General features: G+C 35.0%; 2 protein-coding genes across 17 annotated transcripts in view; both read left to right on the top strand.

Moving 5' to 3' along the window:
- Guk1_2 (guanylate kinase) overlaps positions 1-20,435 on the top strand; it is a 127,589-nt gene that overhangs the window by 62,419 nt on the left and 44,735 nt on the right. For all 16 annotated transcript variants that reach the window (XM_011188176.2, XM_011188177.3, XM_011188173.3 and 13 more), the window contains one exon: positions 18,210-18,524. The gene's annotated coding sequence lies outside the window, so the exon portion shown is untranslated. The remainder of the gene's footprint in view (positions 1-18,209; positions 18,525-20,435) is intronic.
- LOC128921962 (protamine-like) lies at positions 5,846-18,263 on the top strand. The gene is made up of 2 exons (XM_054231043.1): positions 5,846-6,325; positions 18,210-18,263. The coding sequence occupies exons 1-2, from the start codon at positions 5,846-5,848 to the stop codon at positions 18,261-18,263; spliced, it is 534 nt and encodes a 177-aa protein (XP_054087018.1).

Below are 20,435 nucleotides of genomic sequence, written 5' to 3' on the forward strand. Positions count from 1 at the left end.
GTAGTTCCTGAGATATGGTTTTTGACCCATAAGTGGGCGACGCCACGCCCATTTTCCATTTTGTAAAAAACTCTGAGTGCACATTCCATCTGCCATTTCTTATGTGAAATTTAGTGTTTCTGACGTTTTAGTTAGTGAGTTAAATTACTTTAGTAATTTTCAACATAACCTTTGTATGGGAGGTGGGCGTGGTTATTATCCGATTTCTTTAATTTTTGGACTGTATTAAGAAGTGGCTAAAAGAAACTACTGCAGAGAGTTTGGTTTATATAGCTTTATTGGTTTGCGAGATATATCCAAAATACCTATTTGAGGGCAGGGCCACGCCTATTTCTCCAATCCTACATCCAAATGTGCCCCTTCATAGAGCGATCCTTGGTATCACATTTTATTTTCATAGCTTTATTTATGGCTTAGTTATGGCACTTTATGTGTTTTCGGTTTTCGCCATTTTGTGGGCGTGGCAGTGGCAGCTTCCGATTTTGCCCATTTTCGAAAGCAACCTTCCTATGGTGCCAAGAAATAAATGTGCCAAGTTTCATCAAGTTATCTTAATTTGTACTCAAGTTACAGCTTGCACAGACGGACGGACGGACGGACAGACAGACATTCGGATTTGAACTCCACCCTTCACCCAGATTACTTTGGTATATATAACCCTATATCTAACTCGTTTAGTTTTGGGTGTTACAAACAACCGTTATGTGAACAAAACTATAATACTATCTTTAGCAACATTTGTTGCGAGAGTATAAAAAATTTAATTCAAAGAGCGTATGAGAGAGAGGACTCTTATGAATTTTTAAAGCAGACAACTCTCACGTCATTGGAAGTTTTTCTGAGGGGGTTTTATCGTTTCGCGATTGGGAAGACTGGAACGGCCAGATTGAAACGCTGTTAAAAAATATTACAACAGAGACCGTGCAAGATATAGTTGAAATGTTTTGCGATTTGCAGCATAAACTCATTTTTCATGGAAAATTACAACAGCTTTTATTAATTGTCAGTTGACATGTATTAATTCAATTTACTTATCACAGAAAATTCGTGCCATATTAATATATAGCGTTAAATGAAATTTAAATGTAATTTGATATTATATTCAACATTTAGTATATAATAATTTTTAACCGTAGTAAATGTTGGGTATTTCAATTTTAATAACCAAAAAAGAGTATAATTTCTGATCTGGCAACCATTAAAATTGGTATAATGAATTTTTGAGATTTTTTCTAGGCGCTCTCATGCAGGAATAAGTAGGACCCCTGGTTTAAAGAATCGATATTCATACTGAGAACGAAATCGTAGACGGGATTGCCAAGATTGGTGTACAGCTATCACCTGAAAACGTGATCGACATTGGCAAACCCATGCATTGCTGAACGACGATATAGAAAGCGTCAAGAGTAGAACACCAAAGAAACCCACCAGAATAACTTAAGTGAACCCAAGATTAATATTATTTATATAGAGAGAAGAGAGGGAGAAAATAGAAATAAATGTCGACCTGAACTGACACCAACATAAATTTGTTCATGGAAAGAGATATGAAGAGACATGAAGATAATTCTCCTGGATCGATTCTGACATAAATTTTATACATAGAAAGAAAGTGGGAGAGAATGAATATCTTCTCATCTACGATAATGCATTAAATCATTATCTTAACTTACATTTTTCAGATAACGTATTTGTAAGTTTGAATATATCTGCAGCCCTTGCTGTATTTAATCATTTCATTTGCCTTTGTTTGTCTGGGCTTTTAAATTTTTTCAAAATTTTTTGAGAAACATTGAACTTGTTTGAAGATTAACCTTAAATTTTATCTTTATCTATATAAACTATCTACCAATAAATTTATCTACACTTTTATCTCGATTTTTATATTTTCTTCATCTATACCTTACTCTTTACCTTAATTTTTATATTTATCTGAATATGAATATTTATATATTGTTGTATCTTTATCTCCACATCTACCTTCGTTAGTCAGTTTATCTTTATCATTATCTCCTTTAGTTTTAGCCCAGTCTTTATTTTAACTTGTATCCATTTTAATTTTCATCTTGCTCTTTATCTCTATCTTAGTCTCTATCTTAATATATCTATATTCTTATTTCTTTATCTCTATATTTATACATACATATATATATCTTTATTCATACCTTTATTTTTATATATTTTTATCTTCATATTTATTTTTATATCCATCGATGGCTTTGTCTTTATATTTAGCTTCATCTCCGACCTTATCTTTATATTTATCTTTAAATATATTTATATATTTATAATATTTTTATTTTTATCTTAATATTTATATTTATCTTCATCTTCATTATTCAATCAACTATCTTCTTACGATTCCAAAATAAAAGGTCTTCTCTTTTTTCTGACACCTTCATTTGAATTCTTAACACGTTCATACCACAATACATACACGTACATACAAAGTCAACGGTAGGAAAGTTTCGCTTTCTTTCGCCAACCAAATTAAAAATTCTACACGCCAGCACAACTAATGACCCTCACCAAATGCTTATCTTGAACACTTCATTAGCGGCTGCCAAAGCCGTTGAACTGATTTTCAAATTTGTTATTTGGGATTTCATAGTTTACTATGTTATTTTGCGGTGAAATTGCGAATTTGTTTATGTTACTTATACTTACGTATGTGTGTGTATGTTTTCCCGTTTTGTTTTTGCTTTCACTGTTGTTCTTGTAGCCTTAGCATGTAAGCGCGTCTGTCAGCGGCCATGGTGGCGTAAGCCATAATTTCTCAGTTTCACCAAATAAAAAATGCTAATGACACCGTAATCAGACGATAGTCTTTACAGTCCGTAAGAAAGTAGCAAGAAAGTCTTTATCGTTTTGGGCAGTAGAATTATAGGGAGTGAGGAAATGGACAGTGAAATTTAAATGTGCGCTTAATCAATATTATACATTAGATTAGCGTAACTAATAGGGCTCGTAAAAATCTGGCTCTATGGAGTTTAACATTTGTGGGTTGAAAACGGGTCGATTGATAATCTTATATCGACAAGGAAGTGAGATCACTTGTCTTTGAAGAGATCCGACCATCATTCTTCCGAACAGTTAATATCGTATTATTTTGTTCAAAACTCTGAACACCTCTATTTTACAGGTGGGCATTCATGTATAGAACTTTTTTCCGTCTCATCTTCCTAAGAGTTAATATTATATGATTTTGTAAAGAACCCTTCGTTCTGTTTTGACCTCTATATTATACGTGTTGTTCTAGTGGAAATAAAGAGTTTGTATTGTGTGATTTAGTACAAAGCTCGGGCCATACTGAATACCTCTATTATATATAATATATATTTTTCGATAAATATCTTTTTTTCGAGAACCAGACTCTCCAATTCCGAATCTGTTTCGACACATCGCGAATTTTATTTTAGAAAAAAAGGTGATAAGATTTTGTTTAAAAACTACATAGTTTCCTTGAACTTCTGATCTGCACCAGATAAGTCGTACTGAAAGTTATGATGGGGGAACATAATTATAGTTGTCTGGTATTAGTCTTGGTATGATAATTAGTGGAATTCTGAGCCAATTCATAGTATGGCAGACTGAAGTTCATTTGACTCTCTATAACAGTTTTTTTAATAATAATCTATATATAAAGTTAATATCTTCCGAAAGAACTTAAGGTCTTCACGCCTGTGCTTATATCTTGAAACTTTTTGATACTTAGGTAATTGAGTTTAACTGATGTCGTTCACTCCGAATTTTAAGTTAAAGACCAACGTTCTGTCAGTGTTTGGGAACAAACTGTAAGGTTTCGGATCTTTCTCTCTTTCTTACCACAAGAAACTACTGAGAACGGAGAAAATCCTCAATCCAGAAGAATAATAATTCAGCTAACGGAAAATTCTATCCAATCTTTGTCCTAGCTTTACTGGAGGAAGATTAGGTTAGGTTAATCTGGTAGGCCAAAAAGCCACTCAGACTAGTTTAGGTCCTTTGCGATACTTAAGGAGTAGTCATCATTTATTAGGGTGCCTACGCGAATTTCAAAAGGTTATGTGGTTCCACTAACGAAATCTCTTTCAGATTACCGTAATGTGAAGCCTCTAAATGCCGAAAAGCCTTTTCCTTGATAAGACAGGAAGTTAATAGTACTGAAGGAAGCTAATAGTTTTATTCGAGGCTTAGCTGAATGAAATACTGTTTGAGGAAATTATTGAAGATTGTGAGTTTAGAGTTTAGTCCCACACATAATTCTGAAGAGAACGCAGCAAACTCGGATGAATCTCAACTCACTATCTCGCTTTTTTCTATCGAACTCAATGAGTAGAGTTCCGAATCAAGTGTAGAGTTCCCAACTGCACTTGGTTTGCATAACAGTTATACTATATATATAGAAAAACGTAAATATTTCACTTTCTTTTGTAAAAGTTCAAAAGCATAGCAATTTGCATTGTGGCCGTGGCAATAAATTGACGAAAGAGAAAACCTTTAAATTCACCATCGAAAAGAGCATCATTTAAAAACACATTTGCAAAAATTAAAGATTTCACAGCATAAATAATGCCAATTTAAGTGAATTAAATTAGTGTATCTTTATTCGAATACTATAAAGTATTAAAATAATAAAAAAAAGCGCAGACAAAAATATAGCATTCGTCGGACACACCTTTTTGCATAAATAATTAATCTTGAATGATTTTACAATGAATCATAGAAAATGCTCACAACTTTTGGAGAGTTTATTCAACTCGCAATTGCATAAGTTGAGAAATTCAAAAGTAATTTAAATATAAATCCAAATGCTGAACGCGATAGCTTAAATATCATAGTTAATATGCTGATTGTGTTTAAAATGAATACCATTTATTTGATGTCAATACTGTGTATTGAGTTTATTAATTTAAAAACATAATTTATTTTCAACAGTTAAGGGAGAATTACTTTTTAAAATGTTTGCTCCAATCAAATATATTATTTTTTAAGCTGACAACCTTATTGAGTAAAATATTTTATTTAGTGTAAGCTTTCACCCTGTAGAGCTATGGTAATTGGTACTAGAAAAATGTAAAAGGGATTTTCAAAAATACCTGAACCTGCGGATTCTTGATTTAGAAGAACTCGTTCATCAAAAGAGATTTTATGTGAAACAATTAAAGGAATTTTCTATAATTATTTGTTTATGGGGAGATTTACTTACCGATATTTCCGAATTAAATACTTCCAAGCAACAAACAACAAAGCTTCTAATTTATAAACCATCAATGGCGACTCAAATAAATTTTCTCAAATTATTGTTTCCTATATAATACAATTTTACAATCCAACTGTTTCCTTCAGTTGAAAACGTATAAATCAACAATATCAGTCATCTATATAGCTACCTATTTAAACCTCCTATATCGAATAGCAACCTTTTTACCGAAAATATCGGTAAATCTGTGAGATATACTAATGAAATTCAGAGGGAATCTGTTCCTGGTGAAAACGTGTCTCTGCGCTAAAAAAGTGCCATTACTTCTTAGAATAAGAATTTTATAGTTCCGATAGAATTTATACCGTGCACATGGATAAAATCCAAAAACTATATTTTATCATTATATAAGCCGTCGAAAGTTGATACCGTGCTTTATGATTATTTTATTTCTTTACCTTGAACGAAGAACAAGGGAACAACAAAACATATGCACAGGCGTTTGCTAATTTAACAAATTAAACAAATTGACTTAAGAAATAAATATTGACATAATATTGAGGAAAACTGTGCTTTTTATATAGTCGTATATATTTAATTTTTTTCACGCGGCATTCACTATAAAAAGGGGGCGAATTATCTGAAAAAGTCACAGTTGGAGGAATGGATTGGTCTTCGAAATTATTATATGCTGTGGTGGCATGTTTATTTTTGCAACAATTAGTTGCTGCTAATACGACCACAACCGACGGAGGCAAAAATTCCACCATAGATGGCAACGAAAATGACGATAATACTACCAATAGTGCACAACCCCCACCGCCACCGCCGCCACCGCCAACACCGCCGCCAACTAATACAGGCAACAGTACATCCAATGGAACTGACACGAGTGATACGGGTGCAAATACTGGTGGGGACACAGGGGCGAACACCGGTGCAGGCCCAACTGCTTCCAATAATCTAGCAGCACAACGTCGGCAGCAAGCGTTACAACGTCAAAGGCGTCAAAGGCGTCTAAGAAGGCAACGAAGACGTCGGGCAGAGCGCAGGAGGAGGCAACGTCGAGCTAGACGTCGCGCTAGAAATCAGGCACAGCGCAGGGGACGACAACGTGGACGCGGAAATGGCATTCGTAATAGGGCAAGAAACAGAAGCCTAAACCGAAACGGAAACCGTAACCGTAACCGAAACCGTCGTGGATAATATCCTGCGTTCAATTGTATGTTAAAATACATATGTATATGTATGTTAAATACTTAATTTTCTTTTGGGAAAATATACGCACATAATTCAATGGCATAAGAAACAGATTTTTAATTTTGCTAACGTTTTTCGTTGAAATGATACGAAGTAAATAGTGTGGTTTGAATTTCCTCAGCTGAAATCGGTTCGAGTATTTCACCAGCTTCGGCGATCCTCGTTAGACGATAAATTCCTTTCCGACGAGCAATCCCTAGAGGTCAGAGTACAGAAAAATTTTCCCTGCGGTATGAACCGGTGAGTTCGGTGAATACCGAAATAATTCGAAGTAAATTTTTTTGAAGTTTTGGGGCGACGTGCATTGCTTTGAAGAAACAAATGTTTTCTTTTTTTTGCAGTATTATATATTTGTATTAATCTTTAGAATCAATACTTATGTTGCCTAGTCACAGAAGCTTTGTGATCATGTGAGATGTTTCTTCTAAGTATTATTTCACAGCGTAAATTTTTTATGGACCATCCTTGTACCAACTTGCTGCAAGAAGTATCGGTATTTACTCAGAAAGATTTCCAAAAATTTATATAAAAAATATGTATTACGGTTGAACAACGGCAGAACGAAAATGTTTGCCATAAAACTCTACTATCATCCTCTAAAAACACCAAATACAAATTCAACTTAAATGGTAACCCTTAACAAACATATCTTAAACATATATTTTACTATACTTAGCTAGTTTTACCGTTCATTATTTATTTTAACTTTTTATTCAATTAATTTAATTTAAGTCGCAGAGCTAAGAAAATAATTTAAATAATTAAGAGAGGCTTTACTCTAAACTTAACCCATTGGTTCATAATTTATTTCAATCAGGTTGGCAACCCTCTAATATAAATGTCTTGCATGACGAAATTTCGTTATGCTACAAACTTTCGTTGCATGCGTCCACCACTACTACTTGTCTGACTTCGACGTTTGTTGAAGCATGAGAAAGTATAGCTTTTATAACTATTTTTACCTTTCTGGCTCTTCGATGACATTAGAGCTGTACCTCTGCCCTCAACAACGACTGCCTGGCTTTTAACTTTTCTACACTCATTGCTGCACACCTCTAAAGCCCTCAATTTCTTTATAATGCCATATGCCAGCCGGTGCCAATGCAATGTCAGCAAATGTCAACTAGTTTGTCAAATTTATGCCTACTTCGTTTCATATATTGTTGTTGTTGCATATTTTCCAAGTTACACATACCGCTCCCGGCCTTGACCTAGCCTTCTGGATTTGTGTGGAAATAATAAAATTATAATAATAATGAAATGGAAGAGGTGTAGTAGAAAAGCTGTTGGTTGCGAATAGTCACGTGCCACTCAACGTTCGTGGTATCAAAGTATTGTGATATTTTGAATTCAAATATATTTATTTTTATAATTTTTTTTTATTTAATTATTTTGTTCGTGGGAAAATTTTAATTTAGTATTTATCCTTATGACAAAAAATAAGGAAACAATAAGAACAAAACTTAATAAAAGACGAGCATTTCAAAGTTGTAAAAACAAAAATAATTTTAAAGTTATTGATAAAAAACTTGTAAATGAAGTTCTTCTTCTTCTTGACTGGCATAGACACCGCTTACGCGGTTATAGCCGAGTCCAAAACAGCGCGCCACGTATCCCTCCTTCTGGCAGTTTGGCGCCAATTGGTTATACCAAGCGAAGCCAGGTCCCTCTCCACCTGGTCCTTCCATCGGAGTGGAGGTCTCCCTCTTCCTCGGCTTCCACCAGCGGGTACTGCATCGAATACTTTCAGAGCTGGAGCACTTTTATCCATTCGAACAACATGACCTAGCTAGCGTAGCCGCTGTTTTTTTATTCGCTGGACTATGTCTATGTCGTCGAATAACACATACAGCTCATCGTTCCATCGTCTGCGGTATTCGCCGTTGCCAATGTTTAAGGGACCATAATAGTCTTCCGCAAAACCTTTCTCTCGAAAACTCCTAGTGCCGTCTCATCGGATGTTGACATCGTCCACGCTTCTGCACCGTAAAGTAGGATGGGAATGATGAGAGACTTGTAGAGTTTGGTTTTTGTTCGTCGAGAGAGGACTTTACTTTTCAATTGCCTACTTAGTCCATAGTAGCACCTGTTGGCAAGAGTGATTCTGCGTTGGATTTCCAGGCTGACATTGTTATTGCTGTTAATGCTGGTTCCCAGGTAGATGAAATTATCTACAACTTCAAAGTTATGACTGTCACCAGTGTCGTGGGAACCAAGACGCGAATGCGCGGACTGTTTGTTTGACGACAGGAGATATTTCGTCTTGTCCTCGTTCACCACCAGACCCATACGCTTCGCTTTCTTATCCAGTCTGGAAAAAGCAGAACTAACGGCGCGGGTGTTGTTTCCAATGATATCGATATCATCGGCGTACGCCAGTAGCTGTCCACGCTTATAGAAGATTGTACCTTCTCTATTTAGCTCTGTAGTTCGTATTATTTTCTCCAGCATCAGGTTAAAGAAATCACGCGAGAGTGAGTCACCTTGTCTGAAACCTCGTCTGGTATCGAACGGCTCGGAGAGGTCCTTCCCGATCCTGACGGAGCTTTTGGTGTTACTCAACGTCAGCTTGCGGGGATACCAAATTCAGACATCGCGTCATCGTCGCTCCTTTTCGTGCTATCGAAATCAGCTTTAAAGTCGACAAAGAGATGGTGTGTGTCGACCTATTTTCATGGGTCTTCTCCAAAATTCGGCCCGCGCCGCCTTATTGTTTTTCAAGCGGGTAATTGCTATTCGAATTTCTTCACGGTCGGGCAATGGAACATCTGCTCCATCGTCGTCGATTGGGGAATCGGTTTCGCCATCTTCTGGTGTTGTACTTTCACTGCCATTCAACAGGCTGGAGAAGTGTTCCCTCCACAAACTCAGTATACTCTGGTCATCAATAACTAGATCACCTCTGGGAGTCCTACAGGAGTGTGCTCCGGTCTTGAAACCTTCAGTTAGTCGCCAGATCTTTTCGTAAAATTTTCGAGCATTACCACTGTCGGCCAGCTTGTCAAGCTCTTCATACTTACGCATTTCGGCCTCTTTCTTTTTCTGTCTGCAAATGCGTCTCGCTTCCCTCTTCAGCTCTCGGTATCTTTCCCATCCCGCTCGTGTTGCGGTCGATCGCAACATTGCGAGGTAGGCAGTCTGTTTTCTCTCCACTGCGAGACGACAATCCTCATCATACTTGCTGTTTTTTTTTGACTTTTCCGAAAACCAATGGTTTTGGTTGCAGCTGTACGTAAGGAGTTTGATATGCCGTCCCACAGCTCCCTTATACCGAGATGCTGATGAATGCTCTCAGAGAGCAGGAGTGCAAGTCGAGTAGAAAATCGTTCGGCTGTTGGTGGTGATTGCAACTTCTCGATGTCGAACCTTCCTGAAACCTTCCTTAAATGAAGTTATATAAATAAAAAGATGGTATAAATCCCTAACAGATTAAAAAGTTTTAAAGATATCGATAAAATTCTATAATAAGTGACTCGATAAATCATAATTTTTTTTAAAACAAAGACTTTAAACCCGGGGTTTCATTAATAATATATGATATAATATTTAGGGTCTTGACAAAATTATTATTAAAATTGAAATTATCGAATTTGTTAATAAAATTAAACTATTAAAACAATATCAATAAATAATATAATATACATGAATTGATAAATCATAAACAAAAAATAAGTATTTATTGTCTTAAAATATTAAAAATATTTTTCACGTTTTCTATAAATAATTCAAATAACTTTTAAGTTATCGAATATATAAAATAAACACATTTGCTATTGCAATGAAAAAAATCAACAAACTTTCAGAATTCCAAAACGATAGTTCTTCCGCTTGTTTTTCTATGTTTTTGTTAATCACCTACACTTTCATTTTCTCCGCGACAAAATGTGCAGCGAATGACAATCAAATTTCATAGCACCGAAAGTGAAACTCTAATAAATAGCAAGCAAATGAGCTAATGCACTTAAAATATACACAAAAATTATATGAAGCGAAACTAACTATTATTCTAGTTACGTGCAAGGGTACAATGGAGAATCAGGAAATGTGGGTGAAGGGTGTTCAAAGTAAAATTACACAAACAAGCACAAAAATGTTCGCTTAGTCGGTGCATTCACCTGATCTACATACATATACATACCTGCAATATGTGTGACTACGCTCGTAACTCAGCGAACGATTGAATGTATTGTAATACAACAACAACAATGGCCACTCGCAACGACAATGACAAATTGCCACGGTACTTCAAAATACTGGATGGAAGCGGGCAAGCGGAGCTTCACTTATGATTCAAAAGTGAAAATCACCTATAAGCGCTTAAGTAAATAAATTAAAAGCGCATTGTAGTGAAAAAAAAACAACAACAACACTAGCAATGAAATCAGCATAATAAACTCAAAATGAGCGCGAGGCCGGCAAAGTGTTAAGGAGAGGAGGCATTACAAAAACATACGAGTGGGAAAGTGAGTGCAACAGACAACAACAACAATAAAAAACCAATAAAACAAATAAGCACCCAAAACAACAACTACAGCAACAACAAGCAAGCAATCAAATCAAAACAAATAAATTAATCGAAAACGCGCATCCATCCGGCAAATCCCTTAATTAACAATTCCGCTCAGCAAATGTTGGCTGCTACGCTGTCTGTCTGTATTTTGCTTAGCACAAGCGTTGCTGTGTTGTGCTGCACACTCGCCATCGCCGCTGCTTAGGCGTTGTCTTAGCGTTTAAACGCTTTTGTTGGGCGCTGTGTCCAATTTCACCAGCTAACTGCTAATTCTTTTACATTTATTTATTTACAGCTCAATGCAGGCTGGTTACTAACTGTTGTTGTATTTATTTATTGTTGTAGTACGAGGCGTGCGCGCCTCCGCTGCGCTCATCTTCCGCCTTCAGCATGTATTCTCACTAATTTCGCATTAAAATGTCATTTGTAGTGTGTGCGTTGCGTTCGGAAATGTGGAAGAAAGTTTGCAGCGGCAACAACAAAAAAAGTTATACAAAAGCAACAACTTCGCAAACAATATTAAATAGTATGGTTTGTTTGGCCATCAGCTTCAAAGTTGAATGACTTAAAGCGCATTTCGGCGCACAACCGCTAACTCACTTATGGACATACAGTAAATCCTGCTTAAATTTGACAAAAAAACGAAAAGGTGATGTTAGTTTAAAAATTTTAAACAGTTGCCAACCTCCCTCAAAACTAACTGAGGCAGAAAATTTCCCTAAAACTCTTTATATTTGATGCCCCTATTTTAAAATTTCTTTTACTTTTTCACATTAATTGAATTGAATAAAAATAAACAGGTGGCAACATTTCAAAAAAAAAAATTCTCAACTTTATTTATACTAAACCACTTTATTGTGGTAGTCACATTATTATAATCTTTTATTTTGATCGAATTTGAAAATATAAAAAGACGGCAACCCTGTACAAAAAAATATTTTCAACTTGTTTCATACCTAAACCATTTTATTTTAGTAGCTATATTTTAATATCTCTTTGGTTTCTTTCGAATCAAAAATATAAAAAAGTGGCAACTCTGTGCAAAAAATATTTTAAAATTTATTCAAACTTATAACTTTTGATAATATATATTCAGACGTCAAGAGCCGAACAATTACACATGTAATACATGTTTTAACGTATGTACATAAAACTTTATGCCAAATAATTTTTGCACATTTTACAGCTTTTTCAAAAATTGAATGTGTTAATGAAAATTCTAAAATTCTCTCTAACTCGAAGTTTTTTGTGGATTATGGTGATTCGGGTTAGAGAAGTACCACTGTATATTATTTTCATGGAATTTAAATGTATAAAAAGGTGGCAACCTTGTACAAAACATACTATTTGCAACTTTAAAACTTCGCTCTCCTCTTCAGTGTTGTTCTGATATATTGATTAAACTTACTTTAAAAATGTTATCAAATTAAAGGCATCTAAAGAATTAGGTTGCAACTATCTTAAAAATATTTTAAGATTAACATTTTTTATCTGTAAGTTTTCTTAAACCTTTTTGGTTTGATAACCATATTGTAATATTTAATTATTATTTCCAAAATAAATTGTATTACAAGTATTATTGAATTAATATTTCTAAATAGGTGGCAACTATCTGCAAAAAATATTAATTTCGGTAATTCCGTTTTGAAAAATGTTTGAAGTTTATATTATAATAATTAAATAATTTTTTAACTTTAAATTAACAAAAAATATGGCATACCTTCTCAAAAATATTTTCGGAGGCAAGCCTTCTCGCTCCACTTCAGTTTGATGCCCATGTCACATGTGAGAGTGAAGGAGAATTAATTAGCTGAAGTCTGCTCTTCAAAAGAGAGAGGCAGAAAGATAGCGAGAGAGTTCAATATAGAGTTTACGGTACCTTGCGATTCTTTATGGGCAAAATCGATTTTTTCTGGGTATTGGAACCAACTATTTTTCCGAGAGATTGTGTCAAAAGTAAAAAAAGTGTATTATCCGATTTTCCAAAATCGAAATATGCGGAATCGAAGTTCGAAAAATGAACTTTTAGAATCTTTAGGTCTTCGAAAAAAATAATAAAAATGGTTTTTCAATTTTCGAACTTCGATTTTCGAACTTCATTTCCATTTTTCGAACTTCATTTCCATATATTTATATCGATTTTGGACAACTTTTTCACTCTCTGGCTCTCCGAGTGGAGTGGAACTACGCCACATTCGCCAATTTGTAGACCCCGAAGAAGATTACTTAACTCGACACTCTAAGTACACGCTTTTCGCTCAAATACTGTTATTTTTTTACCGTTATGCGCCATTGAGTAGATACACTCCGTGTGGTTTCACTGTACGCAAAAACACAGATTTCCTGAAAAGTAGGTGTCAGTGCTAAAATGTTTAAAATGCATTGCGTGTCGGTTGTTTAGAAAAATGCAAATGCAACAACACCATATAAACAGCAAACTAATGCGTCAATTGTGCCGCATAGAGGCATACATATATACTATATGTAGCGACGTAGAAGAATTGCAAATAAGACACCGCTTGGCTTTGGTCTTTTCGGCTCTATGCGCACTTTCTTTCTGACAGCCAACAACAACAACCGCGATATGTGCACCCCACGCCACACCATTCTGTTCGCAACGTCTCCTTAAACATCTGTGAGTGTTGATGATTTCACTACCGTATTCACCACTGAAGCGCTTTCTTTTAGTGCGAAGTTGTGTGGCAACAACAAAAGCACGTGAAACATTAACAACAACAGCAGCAACATAACACAGTTGACCTCGACCGCCGCTACTTAATGATGACTTTGTATGCATTTTAAGTAGTTTTGTTGTTGCTGTTGTAGTTGTTGTTGTTTTTGTTGTTGACATTGATATGCCTTGTCCATTGCTGACATGGGCGTGTTGTCGGCGGCTATACTGCAAATTGCACTTTCATATGCCTGTGATATGTGAATAACTCTTTTCAACGCACACTTGACAGTGATTGATAACTGTAAATGAGCGCTGTTTTGTTTTATTGTTGTTGCTTCCTCAAAAATGTTAGTTTCGCTTTTTTAATATTTCATTGATTGACTGATTAATATAGTACTTATAATTTTTTTTGAGATAACCTCAAATAAAGCTGTCAACAATTCTTTCCTTTCACACTCTTGTACCTGAGGTCAACACCTCAGTTTCCGTTGTTCTCCTACATATATTCCAAAAAACAACCGTGCAATCAGGAAATTCATATCTAGATTATATATATATATATATATATTTGGCGTAGGAACCGCTTTAAGCGATTATAGCCGAATCCACCAGAGCGCGCCACTCATTCCTCCTTTTTGCTTTTTGGCGCCAACTGGAAACACCAAGTGAAGCCAGGTCACTTTGCACTTGGTCTTTCCACCGGAGTGGAGGTCGTCCTCTTCCGCGGCTTCCTCCAGCGGGTACTGCATCGAACACTTTCAGAGCTGGAGTGTTTTCTTCCATCCGTACAACATGACCTAGCCAGCGTAGCCGCTGTCTTTTTATTCGCTGAACTTTGTCAATGTCGTCGTATAAATCGTACAGCTCATCGTTCCATCGACTACGGTATTCGCCGTTGCCAATGTTTAGAGGATCATAAATCTTGCGCAAAACCTTTCTCTCGAAAACCCCAAGAGTCGTCTCATCGGATGTTGTCATCGTCCACGCTTCAGCGCCATACATCAGGACGGGAATAATGAAATGAATGCGACTTATAGAGTTTGATTTTGGTTCGTCGAGAGAGGACTTTACTTGTCAATTGCCTACTCAGTCCAAAGTAGCACCTGTTGGCAAGAGTGATTCTGCGTTGGATTGCAAGGCTGACATTGTTGGTGTTGTTAATGCTGGTTCCCAGATAAACGAAATTATCTACAACTTCAAAGTTATGACTGTCAACAGTGACGTGGGAGCCAAGACGCGAGTGCGCTGACTGTTTGTTTGATGACAGGAGATATTTCGTCTTGTTCTCATTCACCACCAGACCCATACGCTTCGCTTCTTTATCTAGTCTGGAAAACGCAGAACAAACGGCGCGGTTGTTGCTTCCGATGATATCAATATCATCGGCATACGCCAGGAGCTGTACACTCTTGTAGAAGATTGTACCCTCTCTATTTAGTTCTGCAGCTCGTATTATTTTTTCCAGCAATAGATTGAAGAAGTCGCACGATAGTGAGTCACCCTGCCTGAAGCCTCGTTTGGTATCGAACGGCTCGGAGAGGTCCTTCCCGATCCTGACGGAGCTTTTGGTGTTGCTCAACGTCAGCTTACATAGCCGTATTAGTTTTGCAGGGATACCAAATTCAGACATCGCGGCATAAAGGCAGCTCCTTTTCGTGCTATCGAAAGCAGCTTTAAAATCGATAAAAAGATGGTGAGTATCGATTCTTCTCTCTCTTCTCTAGATTACCGAGTGAAATTTAAAGCTTGCCTTCTGGTTAGAAAATGGGGTCTCAGTAGAACCCAGTTCTAAAATAATATCTATATATTCTTTGAAAGTGGTAGGTCCGATATCAAAAAACGACTTTTATAAAGCCGATATGTTATTCAAGGCATGTGGAGAAACTATTGCTTAATATAACCATGAATTTACTAAGGATAAGGCAACGACGGATCTTGTTTCATGTTTACCATAACATATGGTCAATTTTCACTTACAGATACCGTCTCTTTAGCGATGTCTTGTGGAAACCAAATGTCGCCGAGAACTCGAGCTTCAATTTCAGTCATCAATTATTCGGTCTGAAATGCGGCAGTTTAATGCGGTTGTTTAAATACCCATTGAGCCAGAGCTATGGGCCTCATCGCTGAACATAGAGCGAAGCAATGCCCCTTGGGAAGGCCAAGCGGCTTCAATTCTTGCACAACCTGTATTTTATACGCTTAAGATCTCGACGTAAAATGGTCAAGTTGTACCATACGTCAGTCCGAGTTGCTGCGAGCGGCGCCGAATCGACTCTCCACGGTCTTCGTGTACACTCTCAGCTACAGCTGCTATGTACTGCGTGCTTGACGTGGTCCATTTGGTCGAATATTATCTAATACTGACTGCTGGGTCTCAAGATGGGGTATGGTGTTGCGAATAGTTCACTCAGTAGACCGATTAGGTTGACCATAAGTTAAGCGAAGCGCGCGAAACACATTCTTTACAGAACGTGAATTTCCATAATAAAGTTGAACAGTTTGTAAAGTCTTTCTCTATAGTTACTATGCTACTATATGCCTCGTTTATTACTGAACCTATTTCAAACCTTCTGATCCTGGAATATTATCTCTAGAACCTTATGATGAGTTCTAAAAATAACAATCTCTTTTTACATTCTGTGTATGAGATTACGAAGGCCAAATAATCTAAGTCTATCAGCTGTTCCTTGCATATGTAAATGTTTATTTTGATTTTTTCATATATTCTTGTTGTAAACAATGTTATTTGAGACTTCGCGTAAAAAGACAATGTGCCTTGAAACATATTTTAAAGCTTTATCTTTAGTCTTATCTAATAACCTTTTGTCTTATCTTATCATATCAATGTTTTGTGTTCTCAATTCTGCAGTTTTCATAATTCATTTTATCTAAGATCACACGAAATATTTTACATCGAGTTTAATCTATTATCTCCATGTTATTTTAAATTAAATTAGTTTTGCTTAACATTTTCCTCACTTAAATTATCTACTGCTTTCTTAACTCATTTTATATAGCTTAAAATATCATTATTAATTTGTTCTATCTGATCAAAGTTAGTATTATATATAAATTAAATTAATTTTAAACATTACAGTGCTTTCTAAATTGGTTTATCTTAGTTGGCAAGTTAATTTGTTTTTAAACTTATCTTATCTTATCCTAGTGTTCATCTATTCATTCTTACTTTATCGTATTATCTTCTATTATAGCTGAGATAAAGTTACTGTTCCTTAATCTAACTTAATCTGATTTATATCTAATCCTAAGTACTATAAACTTTTATCTTCTCTTGTGATTTTATCTTATCTTTTTAATTTACCTTGTACTATCTATAAGATATGATAAGATTAGATAATAATAAAAGATTTAACTTATATAAGATAGTTTTTATACCCTGAACAGGGTATATTAAGTTTGTCACGAAGTTTGTAACACTCTGAAGGAAGCGTCGGAGGCCCTATAAAGTATATATATAAATAATCAGTATATTGAATTGAGTCGATTTAGCCATGTCCGCCTGTCTGTCCGTCTGTCTGTATATATACGAACTAGTCCTTCAGTTTTTAAGACATCGTTTTACAGATGTTATTTTCTCTTCAAGAAGCTGCTCATTTGTCGGAACTGCCGATATCGGACCACTATATCATATAGCTGCCATACAAACTGAACGATCGGAATCAAGGGCTTGTATGGAAAACTTCCACATTTCACTACATATCTTCACGAAATTTGGTTCACAGAAATAATTTAATCTCCGAAAAAATTGTTCAGATCGGTTCACTATAGCATATAGCTGTCATATAAACCGAACGATCAGAATCAATGGCTTGTATGGAAAATTTTCGCATTTGACGTTGTAACTTCACGAAATTTGACATGGATTACTGCTTAAGGTAATAATATAATCACTGAAGAAATTGTTCAGATCGGTTAAATATATAACCTTAATGTTTCTAGCAAACAACCCGGCTAAAAAGAATTAGTAAAATGTTTTCTTTTTTTACTTACTTTTTCTTACGTTTTTAGATTTATTAAACACATAGTTACTAAAAGAAATGCACCTGTGAAGGGTATATTAGTTTCGGTACAGCCGAAGTTAACGTTTTTTCTTGTTTATCTTAGAAATAAGATAAATTTGTATTTTATAAAAAATAGTTTTTATCTTATCTTTATTGTATTATCTAAAATTATATTATCTCTTTATCTTTTATCAATTTATCTACTGTTGTCGTAGATATAATTTTTATCGGTTTTTTAACTTATCTAATACATATCTCATTTTATCTATTTTATTATTATATTTATCTCTTATTATCTTAGCTTACCTTTAGATGGGTTGCAAACAAATTCTGCAGCAATTCTTTAAAAAATCTTCAAAATTAGTTTATTCACAAGATTTTCGACCAACGCAAGCAAATCCCTAAAATTATTTACATATTTAATTGTTTAAAATGTCAAATAGTAGTTAATTTATCTGACTCATATTGCCTGTTTATTATATTTATGTTATTTTCGTAATTTTTTTGTATTTTTTAAACGTAAATTAAACGAAAATTCGTTTTTGCTTCCCATTACAGCATTTTCGTGCCACCAACGCAAAGGAAATATCAGATATGGAATTTATGAATTAAAACAAAAAATACTTTAATCATATAAAGCTTCAAGAAGAAGCAGAAGCAGCAGATAAACGAATTTTAATATTTTAATTGCTACAAACAATTGTTTAAACACCAAACAACACGAGCGTACAAGTAGGCGTCTATTTACATAATTTCTTTCCAAAAAAAAAAACAACAACGCTTCAACCAGCTAAACGACACGCTTCACCAGTGGGCGTAACAACAACAATACTAACGAAGTAAAGCAGAAATCAGCTGCGCTACAGCAAACAGGTGGGTGCTAATATCTTTCATTGACCGCTATTAATTTTGTAGAGAAGAAACCGATTTTTTTGTTCGTTAATGAGTTGAATGATTAATGGCGGGCAATTTGATTACTTTTGTGATTTGTATTTGAGACATTAATAGCCGATTAAAGATATTTTATTATTATTTTCATATTTGTTTTTTGAATGGTGTTTAAATGTGAAAGAACGCTCGCTAGCTTAGCGCTATGCAAAGTGACGCGTGTGTGTTGAATTTTGTATGCAAAGTCGAACCATTAAAGAACAAAATTGAATAATCCGCAATAAGCTAACTGTAAAGCATTAGTAAAAGAAATATTTCATCTTTTATTCTGTTTTATAAATAACATTTTTGACTTTGAAATCACTTGAGAAACCTTAAGAAAGGTCAGTACATAAAAATTGTGGCTCGTTTTTCTGCATATTCTTCAATTTTATTTAAGAAAGACTCAGTCTAAAGGAAGGTATATGAAGAATCAAGCGATTTATTGCAAGGTTATTAATATTTTTTTACTGAATACATATTTGTTTATGAAAAAAGCCTTAAGCCGTTATATATATATTTATTCGTTATACTTGTAAAAACTTGAAAAAACACAGAAATCATACTAGCCTCAAGTTCGTATATCCCTTCACGAATCATGAGGTTAACTCTATACAAACTATGTGTATCTGAGAATATCTTTAAAAATACTCGAGTATTAACGTATATTTTATAAGGATCTTAATCTCCATTCTTGAATACTTCAACGCAAACGAATATTAAGTTCGATATTTATTATAGTCGAGGAGAGCCTGTATAGAGATATGTAATACCTCTGGAGAGAGACAAACAGAGCTATTTTCGATAGCAGTTCGAACTCCTTAAATGCGCAAAATTACTAAGAGTGGTGGTGACGTAAAATGTCATTTATCTGCTGGTTTCTGAACCATAGAAATTTGAATGCAAACTAGAGAGCTATAGAACTAGGCTTCTCTCATTTCTTTTCTGATCTAGCAAAATGCAAACTCTACACACATTACATATGTAATTGAGACATACTTCGAAAAGATTAACTTTAACTGAGTTATATGGAGCGAATGTTAAGTATTTTTGACCGAAATTGGGGGTATTAGACAGATATATGTATGTAAATAGAGTAAGGAGCTCACATTTGCCCTCATAGTACAAGGAGAGCTGCTGCCACTTCTCGAACAAACCATCGAATATAGGAATATAATGTGGGCCATTCAAATACCGGAGATGACCTACAACTTATAGAATCGTCTATTTGCCTTGTAAAACTCAAGGTGCTAAGAGCAAGTATGAGAAGAAAAACAACTAGCAGTAGTGTCAATAATATTCTTCAAGGTCATTGCTCTTGTTTGTTTTACATAATATTTTATTACGTTTTAATGCCTTCTACACTTTACTTACGCTTAGTAATGCCTTCTAAATAATTGCACCATTTATTGTTTTGAAGTCCCTAACGATTCATCTGTATTGCTGTAACAAATACATTAATATTTTATAAGCTCAAATACCCGGCAGCTTAAATTTATAAATCCTCCCAGTGTTTTACTTTCGCACATATGCATCACGGAAGCGGCTCTTTGGTGAGACTCATGAAATTACTAAGCGCTTTGAGCGGCAATTGATTACCCCAAGGAGTTGTTGCGTAATAAAAACTGGCTGAAGTAAGTTGAAGACGCTGCAATGCATCTAGAAAACTAATAGCAGAACTGCAAGTGTAAGAGTCAGAAGAAACAGATATTATAATAACTACACTGGCGAGCAAATAAATAGTAGTTAAAGTGTTGGTTTTCTTCGCAAAGTGTATACTCTTAGCTTATTAATTAAAAAAATGTTTCAACAATAAAACCAAATAATTCAATGAAGCTTATAAATGTGATCTTCTTT

The sequence above is a fragment of the Zeugodacus cucurbitae genome, chromosome 5, assembly GCF_028554725.1.
Source record: "Zeugodacus cucurbitae isolate PBARC_wt_2022May chromosome 5, idZeuCucr1.2, whole genome shotgun sequence".
In the NCBI taxonomy this organism is placed as follows: domain Eukaryota; kingdom Metazoa; phylum Arthropoda; class Insecta; order Diptera; family Tephritidae; genus Zeugodacus; species Zeugodacus cucurbitae.